Source organism: Centrocercus urophasianus, unplaced genomic scaffold (genome assembly GCF_019232065.1).
Source record: "Centrocercus urophasianus isolate 14NV4802_14NV808 unplaced genomic scaffold, USGS_Curo_1.0 seq_13, whole genome shotgun sequence".
In the NCBI taxonomy this organism is placed as follows: Eukaryota; Metazoa; Chordata; class Aves; order Galliformes; family Phasianidae; genus Centrocercus; species Centrocercus urophasianus.
Window position 1 is genome coordinate 35860631 of NW_024884475.1, and position 21810 is coordinate 35882440.

A 21810-nucleotide genomic window follows, 5' to 3' on the forward strand; every position below is an offset into this window, starting at 1 on the left:
AAATTCATCTGTACAATCTCTTATCTACTTAATTTCCTACAATTTTTCTTTAAGGGAATAATGTTTTTAAAGCATCCATGTCTGAACATTGTTTTAGCTAACAAGAACCTTGAGGGGCAACTATAGTGCCAAAGGCAAATGGGGATGGACAGTGTTTTATAATACGCATGATATTAAACAAATTCATTTTGTAGGTTAAGAGTAAATATTGATGTAATACATATGTATATTATACATTTCTGCTTATGGCAGAAAAATTCGTAATACCATAAGACATATGGAGATATCCTTCAAAATAAGGAGAAAAAAGGACTATGAGAAGCCAGCACAAATATTTAGAAGTAGACTCCTGGCCTCAAACTCAGACTGATTTTAACACAAATGTCCTCTCACATAAACAGCAGTAGAAAAACATTAGAGTACTTGCAATGTTATACAGAGGTTTTAGACTCGAAGTAAATTACTTGAGTCCAGTCGACGTTACTTAAAACAAAAAATCAAGTGGAGCACTGTCAAACGTGTGGAATATATTATGCATTATAAAAAATATGCTGAAAGTTTCAGTCCAGCTTTTGGAGGTTTACATCACAATCTGCATTAGTTGATACCCTGATTGGCAGTCTCAGCGGTCAGACCAAGGATTGACAGGACATGAAGAGACTGAACTACCTTCTCACCTCAACAGGTGGTTCCTCCAGAACAGGGTTGAGACATATTGACGAGACACTGTGGGGAAGCTCGCAGTGCTGATGTCTGTGCTGTACCTGTTCTGTGGATAAATAGAAGGGTTCAGTCTCTAGGGCTGTCAATCTGGCACCTTTCACGAGCGCAAAGTTCATGTCATTTACTTAAAAAATGCCCTATTTTAGAACACTCACCACTTGAGTGATAGTTCTGAAGAGTGCAGTCATTTGTATATAAATTCTTAGCATTCTCTTGCCAGTTCTAGTCTTTTGACCAAAATAAAAGAATTCATCCGTATTTCTGAACTTCACTACAAATGTTTAACTAGTCATACCCACAAACAAGGTGAAACTCATTTGCTCTATTTGTGACCAGTCCAGAAACAAGCTACATATATCACAAAAAGCAATGAAAATGGTAATGAGCAGAGGTATATCAGCAAACAAGCATATTAATTCTGATACTGTCCACCTTTTTCCTACTGACAGGTTCCAGAAAAGAGATGGCTTCCACTAAGAGTATGGTGGGAAAAATTCAGGAGCCAGGACTTAGACTCGATGATCCTTGCATAGTTCCCTTCCAACTCAAGATATTCTATGATTCCATGTTCAAGGCAAATCTTGAGATACGTAGCACCACAGCTCTTCACTCTTCATTCAGTTATGCAACTTTAGAAACAAGGTGGGCTAAGTATACTTGTCAAGCTTACATTAGATCTCAAAATACAGCTAACAATTTCACTAAAAGCTGCTTGAAGAGTCATCATACACTAAATATATACAATTAATTTTTTAATATAATAGGATATGTATATATCTGGGAAGCAGGCATACAGTGCACACACAGATTAGCTTGGGTTTAAGCTACATAATTAATACGTACATAGCAATACAGAGCAATAGACTAGTCCACACTTCTACAATTATATATGTGATTTTATTTTCAGAAAAGGGCCCGACCAGCAGCTTGTAAAATGCAGTAGAATGATCTGGCTTTGAATACAAAAAAGACGTTCTCATACAAGAAGTATTCTAGAATGGTCTTCTACTCAAATAAGATTTGCTAAAGTCTACAGCATCAGAATTCATAAAGGAAGGTGGTCATACTAAACAATCTGAGTTGAACTCTCATTTTATGACCTGATTCAGAGCGGAATATAAGCAGTACATATTGCCAATATTGCACTTAGTTTCAGTAACTTGATGTTCTACAACTGAAAACCAACTTTAGACAGTTTTCAAAACTGTCTAAAGCTTTTACTGTAAATCAGTAGCAAGCTGAGTCTTGAAATGAATTAAATGTTTGGATGCAGTACTGCAACTCTTTATAATCATAATGTGATGGGAAAGATTATATCTACACCACAAAAATACCATTATCTTCTGCTACTATTTCATCAGACCTTTCGATCAAGCTGGGGAAAGGAAAATAAAGCACAAAACAAAAATTGATGTATCTCCTTTAGAGCAGGTCCAAATTGTTGAATAAATCTTTTCACTGTTAAAATACCAGCAGGACTATGAATAACAGTATAAAGCCAAAAAAAACACCAACATTAATTTACACATTTCCCTCTACTTGAATATTCATTAGGCAGAAGAAAAACATAATTTTTGAATTCCACTTAAATACTTGAAAATAGAGTAATGATTTGTTTTTAAATTTCCTTGTTTTCTCTTGGACAGTGATTACAGTATTTTGAAAGGTATAGAAATTGTAGTTGCTGGATTATGCTCACTCGGAAACAGTGCAGACACTGACATCTATTATGAGAAACTGTACTAAACTAAGAGGTCATGTGCACTTTTTGGACAGTTGTATGATCGAAGTAACTATGAATGGGTTGTTATGGAATATCTCATGGCAGCCTTTTCTATAATAGCATCTGTAAAAGTTTAAACCCAGCCCAAGGCTACCCATTCCCAATAGAGAAGATGAGGGAGTGCAATTGTTTCAATTCATCATGCACTCCAAGACCAAATAACCTTGGATTAACAGTAAACCCTTTAAAATCCCGTGTCTGGTGACATACTTCTCACTGTCATAGCTCATATTTTATTCTCTGAATTCATTCTCTATACATAGCAAAGGAGCAGATGGAAGAAGAACTTAGCATTGTCCTGTACAGAAGTAACCTGAATTATATGGCATAGAAGATGTACCTTCATTCAGCCTGACCTGGATGAAAAATGACTCTATCTGTAACACAATGCCCATCTCCTAATTTCAGCTATTATTTTATAATGCTATTTATACTATTATTTCCAGAAAAAAATGAAATAATTTTCTTCTCATGTTCACTCAGACATTTAGTCTGAGCTTTTTCAAAATACATCTGAACTAGTTTCATCCTGCATAACAATTCTCAGCACTGACATCTTCAAGCAAGTGACAAAGCAAACTTGCACATGCACCTACACTGAGCAGTGTAGTACTTGTCTGCAGCAGCAGTACACCGGAGAACTACCACAAAGGCAATAACAGTTCCTGCCTCTCAGATCCACACCTGCAAGGCTGCAATGAGTACCAAGTTAGGGTTTACATTTCAGTGCTCTACTGAAAGAGTAGATGCTCTCATAGCTAACCCACTGTCTATCCTCCAGCAAGATCCTGTGAAATGCAAGGACCTAATCTCCTCTGCACTTTAAGAGAGATTTAAAAATACATGTTGTGAGAGCCAAATTTCATTTTGATTCTGATACTTTCAAAGTAAAAAAAAAAATCAAATTAGCTTCCATAAAGGAGTAGCAAACAACAGCAACAAGTTTCCATCTCAAATAACAAGAATTCAAAGGTACAAAATGCATATCCTGTTTCTTATTATGAATAAAATTTAAAAAACAATGTAATATCTTAAGAGATCTTACAAGTGTGATGCTATCAAACTTGAAAATTTGTCTTCTGTCAAACATTGTTGATTTAACTGTTTTTAACTACAATACCCACCATTCCTACTGCAAAGTTCCCTGTTACCAGCCCAGTCACTGTATTCTGAAAGTAGTCTAATTATTCAGTCTGATTTTTTCTTCCTCCAAAAGAAAAAAAAACCACAGAGTGTGGGCTTAAAGGAATACACATCTAAAGATTCATTAAAAACCTGAGTAGCAGAAATACATGGAAGAAAGATAATCAATAAAGAATTAAATTTCTGCTCTTACTCATTCGACTTATCTGTGACCAAGCAACAGAACTCTTGTTCTCTACCCCTTGCAGTAGCATAGCCCTCCCAAAATCACGGCACTTTAAACTGTTTTTGCATCTCAAACTCCACATACTTGACTTGCACCTTAAGCTTTATTTGTGTATATACATATTTTTTTTTTCTATATAAATATATATACATAATGTCCTCCATTATCTACTATCTCTCCTTGATTACTTTGTTAAAGGTAATCAGGGGACTGAAAACGGGAGAGCCAGATTAGCCCAAATCTAGGTGCCTAGTTATGCTAGTTGATATCTTTAAAATCTTGATACTGAGTGTAGAGATAGGCGTTTCAGAAAAGCATTTCAGGAAATCTACATCCATCTCCCATCTCTCAGGCTCATCTCTTTGTTCAGCAAGCACAATCAAAGAACTAATTGTGGATGGGTGAATATGCACAGCTGTTTGGGTATATAAACGCAGGTAAAAGTTTCTTTCAGGGTTGATTCACAGCCAGTACCATGGGCAGATAGGTTCAGGAAATAAGTATTCCAACATGCTTTGAAGAATTCTGTCAAAATTGGGTACTCGCTACATTTGTATAAATTTTACTATTTCTTCCATTAAGTGAAGCCTCTAATCCTTGTCAGACACAAGAACCAATTCTGCAACATTCTCGTATGCAGTCCTTGCTTATATTAGTGGTGAAGCTGTTTTGAATACTGAACTGGGTCAAAATGTTTGCTCATTATTCATACTTAAGCCTGAAGTCTGTTCTCAGCCAAAATTCTGTATCAGTCATCAACTGCAAATTAACCTAAGGAAATATGTTACAAGTATTCATTGAAGATATAGCACTATCTTTCCAGATAATATTCTATGTATTTCCTTAGAACATATCCAATTTGTGAGATTCTGCCACATTTTATTAATAACTCTAAAACAAGATAGCATATACCATGGCATATATGGGAGCTAATCTTGTCTTTCAGCAGATTTCTCCATGCTTTCTCTTTTAGACCATCATCACCATTTCACCCTATGAGAGGCATTATTATTATTATTCTTACATGATTTATGGCTGAAAGTGCAAAAGATGGTGTAAAGATCCTGTGCCAAAATCCCAGATGGAATACAACATGAGCCAAACTGAAAAAGACTTCTAAGTAAGGGTATATCAGTTTCAGCAAGAGGGGTAAAAAAAAGTGGGAGTATAAAAAATATAAAAATAAAAATAGTGCCAAATACTTGGCATAAAACTAGAGGGTTTTTTTCTGTCTATTAATTCTGAAACAGCAGTCATGGATACAGACTTGCCATTAAAAACGTAAGTTCAAGTTAAAATTAATGGCAGGCACTATGAAAATTTGGTCAAATAGTCCAACAGTGAGGAATAACTACAACAAGACTAAAATTTGTTTTATTCAAATACTATCTTTTTTTTCTTTAATTTAAAATTGAAGACATTTTAGATCAGATAAAAATTTAATTTGATATCTTAATGTAAAAAAAAAAAAAACTGGGAAAGTCAAAATGGAAAAGTATTTAATGCTTTTAACCAAGCAACTGTGATTTCCCTCTAATTTCCCTTTTTTTGTTTGCTTGTTTTGCTTTATCTGGAACTCATATCTTATCTTGAGATTTTGGTTATAACAACATTCACTAGAATATATATATATATATATATATATATATATATATACACATTTTTCAATACTTTACTCCCATGTTTATAAGCATGCCAGAGCTTAATGATCAACATTTTAAAAGAAAAAAATCTGCAAATCTGAGGCTGGCAGATCTGTAAACAACAACAGCAGAGTGCTTTACCTTCTTGTGATTCTTGTAAACATTTCTGTGGGCAAATCCCTTTCCACAAAGCTTGCATTTATAAGGTTTATCTTCACTGTGTATTATTTTGTGTGCAGTCACTTGATCAAGTCGTTTGAAGGACTTATTGCAAACCTCGCAGGTGTAGGGGCGTTTTTCTGCAGAAAATGAGTGGGGGACATTTAATCTCCTGTTTATACAGGGGGAGAAGATGAAAGGCAGAGACAGTCATCTCCTCAGAGAGATTTCTGCAATTAAGTCAACCCAATTAAGATTAAACCAATTAGAAAGACATCTAATGCCCTTTATGTTAGACAGTTAAGTCACTTCACAAAAGATGAGCCATGGTGTATCTAAAGAAATTGGCACATTCTTTGCAATAATCATTGCTAAAACTAAATTCTGATTAATTAGCTTAAATCAAAAGAGAATGACTTCAAAGAGGAAAACACTGTTTCCAGATTAGAAATGTGAAGGAGGGCATGACAGTTTTTAAATGTTTTAAAACTTAATTAACAATATACATATTAGCTTCCAAAACTAAAAGTTGCTATGCAAAAAGCCTTTGTGTTTCAACTGGTGACTGCAACTTAACTACATTAACACTCATCCAAAAGTGTCAAAAGCAAGCTAAGAGCCCTGAAATATAGATTACGTTATTAGAAATGAACTTTTGGTGTGGACTGATACAAAAAAATATATATTTATTTACAAGCCTGTGCAGTTGCAAAAACCTGCGTTTTTAAATGTCAATGTATGAGACAACAATGCCTGTGTTTCCGTTGTGTCGGCTGATGTTTCTAACCACTGATGAAAGAAATAGAAACACTAGATTTGCAGTGATCAGAAATTCTGGCAGAGCCAGTTTGTGTCCTGCTGCCAAGCTTATGGACAGGGAATTCCCTGCTCACAGTGATCTGTTCTGGCAGAGGAGGACAGGCATAATGAGGTACTTGTGTCATCTACGAAATGGTGTGGGGAATGATACATTTTCTTCTGAATGATAATTCTGTGCACGTGAGCCCACATATATATATACACATATCTGTCCTTTTATCACAGATCTCTGGCTGACAGCATAACCCAGCTCCCATCCTCTTTTTTTTTTTTAACATAAAATCCCACTCAGCAGTTCTTCACAGCCTCTATACGCCAAGCAACAATCTTTTTCCCCATCCCAGGTAGCTGAAATCACGTACCCCAGATAGCACGAAATAGAATCTTGACAAAGCAGCAATAGAAGAACGTATACAGCATTACACTTGGAATTTTGAAAGGCTTACAAACAATAACTTAGATGTTTTCCTTGGAACATGAGATTTGCTTGAACAGCCCAGGACAACATAGAATACGCCAAACATTCTATTTCTATGTGATTAATGTAAAACTGAATATATGCTAAATATATCACCCACACATACATAGGTTTGTGTCATTTTAACATGTTACCTGAATGAGTTATCATATGGCGTTTTAGCTGGTTAGCTGAAATAAATCTCTTGTCACATTCCTGACACTCAAAGGTCTCATGAACCTGCAAAATGAGTGTTTAATGATAATTAAATACCTGTCTCAAACAAGATCACATATCTTACATACATCTAAGTTCTCCAACAGACTGTGACTATTTCTAATTCACTAGTTACACTAATACGCGGGGATATTCTGTGATTTTCCCCTTGTTAGTCCCCTAAGGAACAAAATATCTCAAAATTAATATTCAGAACTAGGAACAAAAAAATCCCTGAAACAATATTCAGAAACAAAGACTATGCAAAATCACAATATTGGATCCATTTAAAATATCATTAATGTGAAAGAATAAAACAACAGATGCAGAATATCTTTTCAGAATATTTCCTTGTAATGAACTAAACATAAGTAAAAATAACACAATAACTACTTACTAACTACCATAATAGTTTTAAAATACCAGTACAATCAAACTCTATTAGGACTTATCTCTACTTGTAATCTGATTAAATACAGGTGTGGTTTAAAAATGACTGCACTTCATCAAATCGCTTAGAAACACTTCTGTTGAGAATTTAACAGTTCTTAGATTCACTCAGCACAGTGCATTTCCACTTCCATAACATGTACACATAATGCTTGCACAAAAGATATACACAGACATAGCTAGCAATCATCTACCCTTTTTGTTGGCAATATGTGCTGTCTGCTCAAGAACATGGCAAAAATCAAGCTCTTTAAGGAAAAACAAAAACAAAACAAACAAACAAAAACTAAAGTAATCACACGGGCAAAATAAATTATTTTACTCTCTTTCTTATTTAATCTGGGGGAGCTGAGGCAACTCCTGCAGCACTCTTTACAACACCAAAGTCTCTTCCAAGTTGAGGCAAAAGGTGATACTGTTTGTCTTAAGAGCTTTAAGAGCAAGACAGTGGAGGGGCAGCAGTAGTTCTTAAGTTGTAAATATAGTAAGCCTGAGCAGGATTTCAACATCACAGCACATACTGTCATCAAGGACTACATGCTGGAAAAAAAGGTAGAAGTTGCAGTTGAGAGCTGCAATCTCTGATAGTCAACTACATAAAAATTAAACCTGTGCTTTTGTTTATCAAAATCACAAGATATACACCAGTTCTCCAACTATTCAGATGACAATTCACTCTCCCCTCTGCGCTACACTTCCTTTCAGCAGCCTCATCTTAACCTAGTCACAGTGCAGCTGAACATTCATTTCAGCTTTTCACAACTGCAGCCTTAGACAGCAAAACTTCCAGGCAGAGATCACATTTCATGAAGCACTTTTGAAGATCTCTAAACTTTCTGTAGAAGAATCTAGCAGCTAAAAATAACAAACATTAAAGCTTCAACACAACATTTGAAGGAAAAAAACATCAGCACAGTTCAGACAGCACAGTAATGACTTCCACTTAAAACAAACATAGGAAAAAAAACAAACAAAAAAACAACGAAATTCTCCATAAGAACCTCTTGTGTTCTATGCTAACATAACATTAGCTTATTAAAAAATTTGCTCTAACAAGTAGTTGTGCTGTTTCCTACAATCTCTACAAACTTGCATACCTTGGACAGCGATGTTCAACCAAATACTTATCCAGAACCAGGCGGTAAACTCAAATAACAATGAGTCATTTGAAATACCCTGTCTACCCACCTGCATCACAGGTTGATATATACAGTCCACTATTCTACCTTTTCCAAAATTATCTCAATTTTGACTCAGATTGTTGACTGAAGCTTACACTAACTCTGCAACCAAGTACTATCAGAATTCTGCTAGAGTCTCCTGGTTTCAGCTTAGCAAGTGTTAATAGCACAGCAATGTTTTGGTGCTATTCAAAACGACTTGTAAGGCACCTTAAAATCTATTATTTAACACATCAGAACCTAAGGTTGTGCTGTCTGATTTTAATTTATGACCAGTTTTATAAATAGCCGCACTGAACATATCTGTGTTCAGACAGAGGCTTGTGTGCACACTTTAAAAAGCTACAGCTATCAAATATATATTCTATAGCTAGTACTCTAATCAATTCTTCAGAAATCAGGCACAGTCTGATGTGCATATGCATTAAATAGCTGCAGTTATCAAGCATATATCTATAGCTGTCACTCTTCAATCAATTATTTAGAAAACTACTCAAATTCATAGTAAAACAGTAAAAGATAATATAAATATAAATACAGCAAATATTGTTATGAATAAAAATGTTCAACCAAATTTTCATTAAGAAAACTTGTGAAGTAAAGTATTTGTGAGTACACTATGCAAATTCAGTCAGCCTGTAATATTATAGACAAGTGATTGCACAAAGATTTATTAGTATAACAAAATTACTCCCATTAGGGGACTGTAACAGCTATCACCGTAAACATCAGTTTAATTACAGTCAGAACATCCTTACAAATCGTTTCACATAGCTTTGAAGAGCTTCCTCTTCAGACAACAGCTTGCTAGGTGCTACAGGAACTAGCAAGCATGTGAACAAAATTAATGTTTATTCAGAAAAATATATGCCTTCATTAACAAGACCAACAACCTTAAACTTTTCACAAGGTAACTGAAAAGCAAAAGGTTATTCAAAGCAGCTTTGGGGAAGCAAATGAAGTAAAACTTTCAAGGTACAAGTCACCCATGATAAACATTTCCAAAAACTAATCTGAATTTCAGTCTACCAATCCAAGAACTGGATAAGACTCTGCACTGGAAAACAGAGTTTTAAAAGAGCAAAAGATACCAGCGTATTGCATTCAACTGAAATTACTCCACGATTCAACATTTTTAAAATAGTGTTTGACATTTGATTTTCACTACATTTCTGTGACTTTATAGTGATCACGACAAAGACTGCACAGTAAAAACAGTGTGTTGGCTGGTGTTCAAATGAAAAAGGATAGAAAAAATAATGGGAGACATATGAAACTGCCAGGTGAAGAAAGACAGAAAAACAGGCATGAAAATCACAGAGAATGTTTAGATGCAACTTTCCCTGGCACACTTTTGCAGGAAATCCCTCTCTGTAAGACAGAAAGAGCACTAAGGTAAGAAGGAGTCAAGGTTTGGTGTATTTTTTTTTCATATAATCTCTTAGAACAAAACTAGTGGCTTTTCCTTGTTTCTCTCAATTTATCTCCAAGACACTACACCAACAACAAGACAACAAGTCTTAGCAGTCAAGTATAATCCTGTATCTCACATAGTGTTTTATAACACTTCCATTACTCAGTGTACTGTAAGTTCCTGTAGTACATTTGCTGAGTCAAATGTTGCTGGGATTCTTTTTTTTTTTTTTTTTTTTTTTTAACATTATTATGTAATTTAGCAGTCCAAATCATGGACTAAAATAAATATCAGGTAGAAGGTCACTACTTTTCAATTGGAGGACAATACAAAAAGAAAACAAGTAGATATAGACAAAAAGGAAAATAAGAAAATAAGAAGATAAGGATGACCTCAACAAGCAGTAATATTGGTGGATCGATATAATAAGTGTTGTTAAAGATTTGCAAGCACCATGCAGGATGAGTGCTGTAGTAGCATACGTAGTTTTGGAAAACATATATGAAGTAAAAACATGATATGAGACTGTTCTGGGTAGGACAGCAACCACTAATTCAAGGTAAGAGTCCAAAACTATTTCTACGCTCTGAATGAAGCTGTAATACACTCAAATGTTTGGGTGGAGAAGTCAAAGAAATGAAAGCCATACAATAATGAGTTTACCTAGCACCTTAAAGAGAATAATAATTAATTCCCCCCAAAAAATGAAAAAACAGTTTGAATCTGCTGTTCAAAAAGCACTGCCATTTTGAGATGTATTAATGGACATGTTCTTAGTAGGGATGATCTCAAGATAATCATTCCCCTCTACCTGGAATTGTAAGGGCTCAACTAAGCATCACAAGTCCTTTGTGGCATCCTTGGGCAGAAGATGAAAATACTTACAAAAACTAAATAGTTCAGGAGAACAGATGCATGAATAAAGGTTCAGATAATTGTGGAAATTGTCAGGAAATTGTGGAATTGTCAGGAAAGACAAACGGTGTTCATAAGAATTTTACAGTATGCTAATCTGTTACAAAGATGACAGTGTTGAGTTTTTCTTGGCATTCTCTGAGATAAAGAGAGTTATTAAATCAATTTTTGTCAAAGAAGATTTAAGAAAGTTATCTGAAAAAAAAAAAAAAGAAAGAAAGAAACCAAACACTTGACACATTTCAAGAAAGTTCATGGCACCTAAGTTGCGAGACAGAATTTAAAAAGATACCAACAGATGTGGTAAATTTTTCATCAGAGCAGAAAGGGTACAAAAACTTTCTAGGATCTCTTTCAGCCTGACATTTCATTGAATGCATTGTGATTAAAAAAAAAAAAAAAAGAAAAAAGAAAAAAGAAAAAAGAAAAAAGTGATGCCACCAAAGATTAGTGTGGCACAAGCAACAGTCTGGAAAACAAAACGGTAAGACTAAGGGACTGAACATGACACCAGAGTTTAATTGTGAATGGCTAAGAAAGGTCTTATCTTTAGACATTTAAGGCACAAACAAATGGGCAATCACACAAAGCTAAAATAAGTTTAAATCAACAATGACATGAAAGCTACAGAAGTGACTGACCAAGCCTTCACAGAGTGAATTGATCTCACTCTCCCCTCCAGTCATACTTTTTATCTTCTTTCTCTGTGACGGTCAGAACTATCAGTGGTTCAGACTCATTTTCTGTTATATTTTACCTCCTTCCTATTTTTATTTCTCTATATTGAGAGGAAATTGGGTGAAAAAAGTGTTTCCTCTCCATTTCAATTATTGTTTTCTTACCTAACTATCTTCGATAACACATACTTCATACAAAAGCAAAGTAGTTCAAACAACAGAAGGTATGAGTCCTATATGCAGTTTCCTTCACTATGTAATACAAATGTGTGAAACTGTAATATCTATTTTCTGGATGTCTTAAAAGAGAAGCTTGTGTCCTAGTGCCTGCACTATGCAGAACCAAAGTAAACCTTTTCATAAAATGAACACACTGCCCATGATATTTTACATTCCCAGAGGCCATCAAAAGGCACAATGACATATAAAATCTGTAATTATGAGTGGCGTGGCATATCACAGTTTGTATGGGGAGGAACAAATTGAAGTTCTGTTAGCCAAGAAATGCAAGGCACATCAACGCAATTAAGGGGGCAGCAGGAAAAGGAAAATAAGTAAATAAATAAATAGAGAAATTAAAGAAAAAAAGGAGAGGCCCCATCATTTCCTGTGCAACAAAATATTTTAATTGATATAACCTATATCCTCAATGGACTCAGGTTGTACCCAAGACATTATTAAAGACTTACAGTTAATCTGATAAACAGTAAAATGCAGCTTTTTGCAAAAACACGATCTCCTGGGTTTTAGCGATTTATCAAATTAATCTTGCATGGACTTCCTTTGGGTATAATGGATTCAGAATCTCATATTCTTAGACCATCTGCATTTCTGTATGAAACCCCTTATTTCCAATTGAAGCTTTTAAAACTGTTAACTCTTCCTGATCTGGTAATACACAAAACAAAAAGCCACTGCAATGTTTGTTTTTTTTTTTTGAGGAAGCACTTTTTTTTTTTTAAACTACCTCATAACTAAATTACAAATAAGGTAATAAGAAAGACTGAATGCACTTTGCACAAAAAACTGAAGGCTCACAAGCCTATTTTAAGGCCTGTGTGTATCATAAAGTTATATAACACATTTACATTTAGCTTAGTGTTAAAGAACAGCATGCACACTTGACTTTATGTTGAAAACCACAGAAAATACAAGCACAAACATTTTTGTATTTGGTAAAAGATGCACTGCAACACTAGGAAGACTTTTGATGTAATCAACTGTGATTACAAAAATAAATACCCACCACAAAACACATTGATTTTCTAACCACGACAGATACTTGCCAAAGGTTTGCATTACAGCATCTTTTAAGTGACCTAAGCACCACAGTATTACATCTCAGGGAAGTCAAAGCCTGCTGTGGGTTAGCCTTCATCTTACTGACCTTTCGATGCTCTTGGAGATTTGTTGTTGAGGAACATTTCTTATTGCACACTGAACACGTCAGCTTTTTCCTAGAATTTCCTGAAACAGAAACAAAATACCACCAACATCTTAAAAAGGAAGTGCTAAGAAAGAACCTAAATATTTCTACTGAGCTTGTGACTTTTCATGGGTCATTTCACTGACATAAGATCTTTACATTCGTACCCCATCTTGAAAGTATTCAGTATCAGGAGTTCTCTGTGGGTGTCCAACTCGTCAGTTACTAAAGGAATGTAGATCAGTACGAAGAATGAAGAGCACAATTCACACCTAAGAGCATTTCACTTTAGAACTGAAGAGCTGTATCCTTCCAGAAGCCAATACAACTAATATCTTCAAGAACTGTATACTATAATTTTAATAGAAGTGTTCCTGAAAGGAGTTAGTGCAACAATGACAAAAAAAACTAAAAAAAAAAAAAAAATCCCAAACAACTGTTTCCCAATTTTCTTTATTCAAAAAGCATTAAGATTGCTACTGAATAAAATAACATACATTAATTGTGTTTAACTGAACAAGATAGGAAATTTGTATTAAACCAGATCATGATTTCAAGTGTAGTTTGTAATATAAATCACAGTTCAAACTACAAGTGGTCAGCTACCAAATACATTTTCCTTCCTTTTTCACAGTTGCTTTAAAAATTGACAGAGCATTTAATTGGGTTTCTCTATGATTTAAAATTTATATTAGTAACCTGCAAAGTTATGTTATTTCAAGGCAAAGACACCACAAACCTGATTATTTGTTTATAATTATACGTTCATGCAAGATATTTCACAGCTTATATGAAAAAATGTTGAAACTGCATTGAACACTAAAAAGAATGAACTCAGAACCAAAGAAAGGCAAGCATTGTTTATTCAAGCACAGAGGAACTGGATCCTAATCAAAATCATTGATGGTTTTCAGCTCTACTTTTCAGACTCTTGGTATTGTGTATCTTTCCCAGTCTTGCTGTGCTAAAGAATTAATATGATATGACTTGCTTTTCCACTTTATTTCTTGGGAGGAATTTTCAGAAAGAAAACATTAAGCTTCACCTTACTTTTATCTTCCCTTCCAAAGTAGTAAGTTTTAATAAATAATTATAATCTCTCTCCCCATCTATTTTAGTACTAAAGAACAGCTCTATAAGATCACATGTACTGCTCTAGACTATATATTAAAGCCTACATACAAACAAAATAGTCAATTAAAGATGGTTAGTAAAAATCCCTCACCTCAAGATGCATGTGGGGCACTCAAAATTTTGTGTATTAAGTAAATGAGGCAAGAACACCAGCAGTCTGTGGCTGCAGAGCAGTATATATACACCAAATTTCTACTTTCAAATGCAACCAAAAGGAAATCACTTATTTTTGCTGAAATGGCCAAAGAATAAATCACCCAGGACAGCAGGAATTGCCCCTGAATAAAGGAACTCTTCTTCTTGGGTTCACTTAAGAACAATGATGTCATAGTTAACTACATCCGCTTAGCTGGCATACAATACAAGCAGATAAATTGCTCCTTTTGTTTACTAACATGAGAGGTTGAAAACAAGGTCTTTTGTCTAACTGAAACTATAACATATCTTCCTAACTGGCATTTTTTCCATCCATTGATGCCAACAGTGTGCATGAATGTAAACACTGCAAATTTAAAAAGAACATTTCATACCATTTCAGGAAAAGTAATTTCTAATGCAAAAGTACAGACTTTCAAATGACACTGATAACAAGACATATTATTTATGTTATTAAAATAAAACTACTTTTTAAAAATTCAATGCAAATACACACACAACATTTTGCTAAAACATGTTGAAATGACTTCTAATCTCAAATGGCCCATGGGGGCTGTAACTAGAAACATTAGCATTTCTAAGCCCTCTGAGACTAGCAAAACATGTCTCAGTCTTCATTGTTTCCATACTGTTGATGATTGATAAGATTAAAACTAAAGCAGCTAAACTGGAAAACAAAGGTTATGTATTTCATCTTGATATATCATAGCCTGCTGCTAATGGAGGAATTTGGGTAGAATGTTATTCATTGCTAAACTATTTTGCTGCCCACAGTTTTATTTCCAAGTAAAGAATTTTATTTCCAACAAATATTTGTACAAAGAAATGAAAGAGTCTAATAGCAGGCTTCAAGAACATATAGGATTTCAAAGACTTTGAGTGTAAACTCAGTATGCCTAGCTCAGGTCATACTACCACAATGGATCAGAGGACTGAAAGAGAAATAATCATGAGCAAAGCTGCCTATGCATAGTGAGCAGACTGTGAAAACATAATACAAGGTATGTTTCTCACTTCATTATACCATGTCAATCAGTTCAACACTTTGACTCATAGTATTACATAAGTACTTCATCTCATAACTACATTTGCTATTGTAAAATTTAAGTATTGGCATATGCTGATGCACATATAAATATGGGAACTTAATACCTTAACTTACAAGAGCATTCAGAAGAGGAAGGTGATAATGAATATCTATGTCTCTGTTCATAGCTTTGCATAATGAACTACATATGTAGCAGTCCTTTCTACTTTCCCTTGCCTCCAGGTTTTGCAAGGCGTGAAGGAATACTAGAAATCTCCCTCAACAATAGTAGGCTATTTTCCCTCCTGTATTGACACCAGTTGTGATTTCTATGACTCCCAAATGGTAAAATAAAAGCTCTGCTCACTATATAGGTGGAAATAAAATATCCTCCAGGCGCCTGACCTCAGTCATGTCTGGACTGATCATACAAGAGAGTAATTGTGGGATTTGTATACCTGTATATAACTAACCGAAGTTGAGCCTAAACATAACATTCACAGCTGAAAAAATACCTTATTGACAACAATAAATTAAAAAAAAAAGTAGATAAACTTCTATAAAAATTGTTATGGAAGGGCTTCCGTACACTGTAAGAGTTTGGCAGAAGAAAGAGACTTCATGTAATGAAAATCTTACAAAGCACCTCAGTGTTCTCATCAAGTAAAGACTGTTTTCTTCACACTGTAGTATTCTACAGTCCCCATACATACTGATCTGCCAGTGACACTGAGAGGGGACATGCAGAGAGAGCAGAGTGACAGTTGAGATCTGCATTGTGGACCTGAAAGAAGCATTTTGCCCTTTCATGAAAACAGACTGGTGTTTGATTGAAAAGTATTGATTCACATTGCACAGATATAAAACAGCTAGGGCCTAGAGGGACTAGCCGATTGCCTGATTTGGCTTCCTGTACAACAGAGGCTATAGAATTTCCTGCAATATCCTCATCAAGTCTAACCATTTGTGAAGCATGTCTTCCAGAAAGACATCCCATTGTGTCCTGAAAATAGCAAAAGATCAAGAACTCACAGCTTCCTGTACTCATTTGTACCACTGATTTTGATTTTCCTCACTACTGAAATGTTGCACTTCATCTAACACTTGTCTAATTCAAACTTACCCAGATTCCCTTACTTTTCCTGCAGCAACTAATGATTCATCTGGTATACAGTAATTTCTCCCTGGGTGAGAAGGAATACTTTATCCTTGCAATTAGTTACTACTTAATTTTCTTTTTGATACAAATGAATCCATTAAAAAAGAAACCAAAGACAATGGTGACTTGGATTTGCACATTTAAGGCTAGCAACATGTTAGAACTTTTTTGGTTTTTATGTTTTTGCCAAAGAAACATTAAATTCTTTCTTACCACTATGAACATTTTCTTTATGTTTTTTCAGGGCATCCTTACTCTTGAACCTCTTCCCGCAGCTATCTGCCTTGCATATGAATCTGGCATCCCCTCTGCATGCCTCCTTGTGCTGTTCATAACTATATGGGATAACCAGCAAATAAAAACAACACATGAAGCAGTATATGCAGAAACTAGACATATAGTAAGTATACTCTGAGCTCTAGACATGCTGCACTGCAGAGTTCCAAGGCCACCTCATGCATTACTTACAGCAAATAAGAATGAAAGCATTTGACTTCTTTCATTGTTAGGATTCACATACACTAACAAGCTTGAAAGCTAACATGCAAAGGAAGGCCAGCAATGGTATGACAGCAGTCCAGTAACTTGGACACAAAACCTCGATTCTGAGCTGAAGGAAGTATTGCAAACAGAACACTGAAAACTTCTTGAAGAGTCTCCTGGGTTGATATTCTCTGTGCACTGAAGTACACTAAAGAAAAAAAATAAATAAAATAAAAGTAAGGGGACCATTTTACAACTTACACAGAATTGAAGCAGCAATAGATCAAAATACAAACATTTTGGTATGTGAGTAACTAGTGCAACATGAGAGGTATCCTGGAATTTAGGGAGACTAATCAAATGCATGAACATCAAGAGTTGTAGTCCTATTGCTGTATCCTTTTTTTACTCTTAATTTTACTCTGCATAATATAAAGATTTATTTAACCAGCTATACAATACAAATCCAACTCCCACTTCAGACTGGGCAAAACATGTCCATATTCAATTAAAAAAAATATTTAAATATCTATTAGATAACTTAAATATTTCTCTACTATGTTTTTTTTAACTATTTCCATGAAGGAACATAGAGCTCATAAAGAACTACCAATTTAACAAACATTATTGCTATTCAGACATAAGTCTTGTAATACACAATGCAATATGAGTCTCTTTCTGACATGAATTAGATTAAATGAACTACTTATAACAAGATATTTGGACATCCAATGTACTACTATAATTGAATATATAATAAAAAGTAATATAACTATTTAATTGCAAGCAAATTTATATACATAAACAAGAAAAGAAAAAAAATGGTTATATTTTTGTATAAAAGCATGTCAGACTACCTATCTGCTATCTTCTATGTTTTTTTTTAATCCAAATATTTAATTAAATCAAAATAAAGTATAGCTTTTCCTTTCTATTTCTTTTTAGAATATCGTTCATTTTTTTTCCTAAATCTCATTCTAATTCAGTAATGGCAATTCCAGCTATAACAGACCTCCTACACTATTAAATAACCCACTCAAGATGGAGATCAAGGGCTTTGCACCAATCAGTAGCTTTAATTGGGCTTACAGTATATGATTTGAAAATATTAAAAAGTAGTGACATTTTTTTATTCAAATTGAAGTCTTCAACAAATACAAGAAACTAACATATTAGGAATTTATTAGAAGAATGAGAATACAAATACAAAGGCATAAAAATTGTTGTGATTAAGCCAAAGGATATAAACAACTGAATGAAAAGGAACTCTGAAAAACATTCTTGTTTCTACTTACTGTCTTTGTAGAGCTTGTTTAACAGGGAACTTCTTTCCACAGTTTCGGCACTTAAATTCCTTTTCCTCACTGGGTTTTTGGTGCAATGTCTGAAGATGTTCAGCTAGAATCTCCTGGCTTGCAAAGCTGGACTCACAGTTTGGGCATGCATGGTCCTCTTTACAAGTGAGGGAATCTGAATGATTGGAGGAGAAAACAGTAATACTTTCAAGAGTATTTTGGTTATGTTAAGAGATACTCCTTTATAGAAACTGATTATGCACAACAGCGTCATGAAATTCACATGAGACTATGTCTTTCAACGGACTAAAAAACCAAAATGCCAGAAAAAAAAAGAAAATAAAAAAAAGAATAGGCATTTAATGCTAATACTTATGCAAATTATGCTCTTTCCTACTTAAGGCATCTGACAACAGTAAAGATTTTGACCACAGGTTTAACTGTGCACCCTTATTCACTTCAGCAGTTGTTTAAAGACTTCTTCATATTACAAAATAAAGGTCTAATACAAGTTGATTCTCCTGTTATGCAGGCTCTAGGAGGGGCAGAGACTACCATCTCTGCAGACTGCTTAGATACAATGCAGACATACTTTTCTGAGTTAGTGATTCTAGATTCACTTTGAACCAGGATGCAAGACAAATCTATTTTAAGCAAATTCTGTTTAAAGAAAACAAAAAGACTTCACATTAACAACCTTTTCCTTACAGGGAACTGTCTCACATCCTCTCCCATAATTTTTGTGAGCAAATACAGAATACAAATTTATATAGCTTGGAACAAACATTATCACTTCTAATCCTGGCATACTATGACTACATCAAAGTTCCAAGTGAGACTGATTCAAAATATTAAAAAGACAAGCTTGCAGTTAGCATAATATTTAAAAAGTTTATGAAAGTTTTACAATTAGCACAAGACATCTTACAAAGCCATCTGTGAAAGTGACATAAGAAATAATTGCACTATATTAGTTCTGTGTTAAGAGGAGAACTTGCATAATGTAATGCATCTTAGCTGATGTTAGTTGCAAAAGGACAGAATCAATCACTGATGGACAATGCTTGCCCATACTCTTTTCAGTATGACACTCATGTGACACAGTACGCAACAGACCTACCTGCCCTTCCTCTAACAAGCAAATTCAGGGTCATCATATCCCATCAACTTCTCAGCATCATGAATGACACTGCTTTTAACTCCTCCTGCCACAGATACCACTTATTTTCAACTCTCCAAATCTGTACAGATTTACATTACCTAACAAGATTTTCTTCTTCCAAAAGGAAGATGCTTAGTTAACTGAATACAGATTATAGCAAATCAGCTATGTAAAATCTCAGCTCGTTTACCCTGTCTTTACTTTTTGAGCTAGTCTTCAATACAAGAATACTTAAGAGTTATAGCCTTGCACATTTTTGAAACCATCTTGCCTCCTTTCTTGCATACTAGTATTAATAGTGGTATTATACTCAATATTTATTATCAAGGGCTTCTTAGATTTTTAATCTTATTAGCCAACTTGCAATATTACACTACCTATGACTATATTTTAAGCTCCCAAGCTATACTAGTTTTCACATATTGCTCACCTGCAATCTTTTCACTGGCTGGTTGCACTTCTTTATTGTTGCCACTGTCTTCATCTTCCTGAATAACAGTTACTTCCTCCTCATCCTCCTCCTCTTCTTCCATGTCACTGTCCAAGTAACCAATCAGAAGTTCTGTGTCTGTTTCAATATCGTCCACAGCAAGATAGAAAATATTTTCTCCTTCCTGTTGCAAACCATAAGTAGAACAAGAATAAATAATTACTTTAGAAAAAGTTAAATTTAAAGTCAAGTCTGGGATCCTAGAACTATGACAGGACTGGCTCCATTCCCCAGAGGGCACAAAGCCGGAACACCCACCTAGGATTTCTTTCCCAGATTGGTTGCATGAATAAGGTGCTTTTGTGATTCAGAAATATGTTCTGTCTCACCTAGGAAGCTTTTTCAATTAGGACTGAAGTCTTGACCAAGGTAAAAAAGATGGTGCCGAAATGGCCCTCTCTTGCCACACTCTTCCTAACAAGAACTTCAGAGTTTGAAAATGAAAAGTCCAAACATTAGAAAAATAATTCAATTTGAATAATGAATAAGCTTTAGCTAGGTCCTCTGTCGGATAGGATACGTGAGTTAGAATCCAGCTTTCAGGAGCATGTTTACCTACTGCTTTTTATGGTATTTCCAAGATTCCCAGCTCACTTCGTGAACAGATCTTCAACCCTTGTCTGTTATCCTCACTATCAGTTTAGCAAGAACATCTATTAAAAGAATGTACTTTAAACCAGCTCATCAAAACCCTCTGCTGGTTTAAATTACAGAAGACAAGCCCAGATTCCACATGAAAGAACAAACTACATAATAATAAGATGCAAAATCTTCACCAAAATGAACAAATAAGCTTTCAAACAGATACATAACCCAACATCTTTATTCTTCAACAGTGTTTAATTAATGTTACCAAGGTAGATTGGGATGGAAGCAGTAGCAAAAACAGTTGTATTCCTAAGCTGATATATAGAGCTGCTTTTTTTGGTGTATATGAACCAACTGTGTTGGGTGTTACTCAAAGCACCAAAAGTAGAACCATGTTTACGCAACAAAAATTTCCAATAGTACCATAAATCTTAAAGCTTATTTGATTTACATCCAGGGAAGTTAATTGCAGCTTCTTTAATGTACATTTAGCTGTAGACTTTATAACAAGCCTCACAGCACAACGACAAGATAACGATTTTTAATTCTCATAACATATTAAGATTAATTTAAACTGTCAACAGAGATGTAGGGTTCCTCTTATTTAGAAGGTCTGTTAAATATTACAGATGTTACTGTCACACAACAGTGAAACCTATTTAATTCAATGGACTCATAGGTGCTGCTGGCTTCCAGGATTCACCACTTCTTTTCTCATCTCACCAATCACATTTGAAATCAAAACTAATTATGTGCTTTTTAAAGATACATTGCACAGTCCACGTATCTAACAGCACATTACTAACTTATTTGTACATCTAAGAGTGGCTGTTTTCCATGACTCTGTCAATAATGTCAGAATACTTAAATACTTAAATTTACAAATTATCTCCTGCAACTCTAATGTGGGGAAAGATAAAAGGTCTGCCTATACTCAGCCTCCATATAGGATAAGCATCCCTGTCCATGCCAATCTTATTAGAAATCAAGACAATCTTATAAATGCATGCATAAGCTTACATCAATTATTAACTTCTCTTAAACTTTTATTTTTAATTTTTTGATACGTATCACAGGCAAAAAT

General features: G+C 34.6%; 1 protein-coding gene across 1 annotated transcript in view; it reads right to left on the reverse strand.

The window, feature by feature from the left end:
* Positions 1-20264, reverse strand: part of PRDM5 (PR/SET domain 5) — a 56048-nt gene extending 35784 nt beyond the window's left edge. Inside the window, exons 1-7 of the mRNA XM_042812867.1 lie at positions 20079-20264; positions 18487-18661; positions 17307-17399; positions 16922-17043; positions 13194-13273; positions 7109-7193; positions 678-769 (exon numbers count right to left, since the gene is read on the reverse strand). Coding sequence (XP_042668801.1) covers positions 678-769; positions 7109-7193; positions 13194-13273; positions 16922-17043; positions 17307-17399; positions 18487-18661; positions 20079-20181 — 750 coding nt within the window. The 5' untranslated portion in view covers positions 20182-20264. The remainder of the gene's footprint in view (positions 1-677; positions 770-7108; positions 7194-13193; positions 13274-16921; positions 17044-17306; positions 17400-18486; positions 18662-20078) is intronic.
* Positions 20265-21810: the final 1546 nt, after the last annotated feature.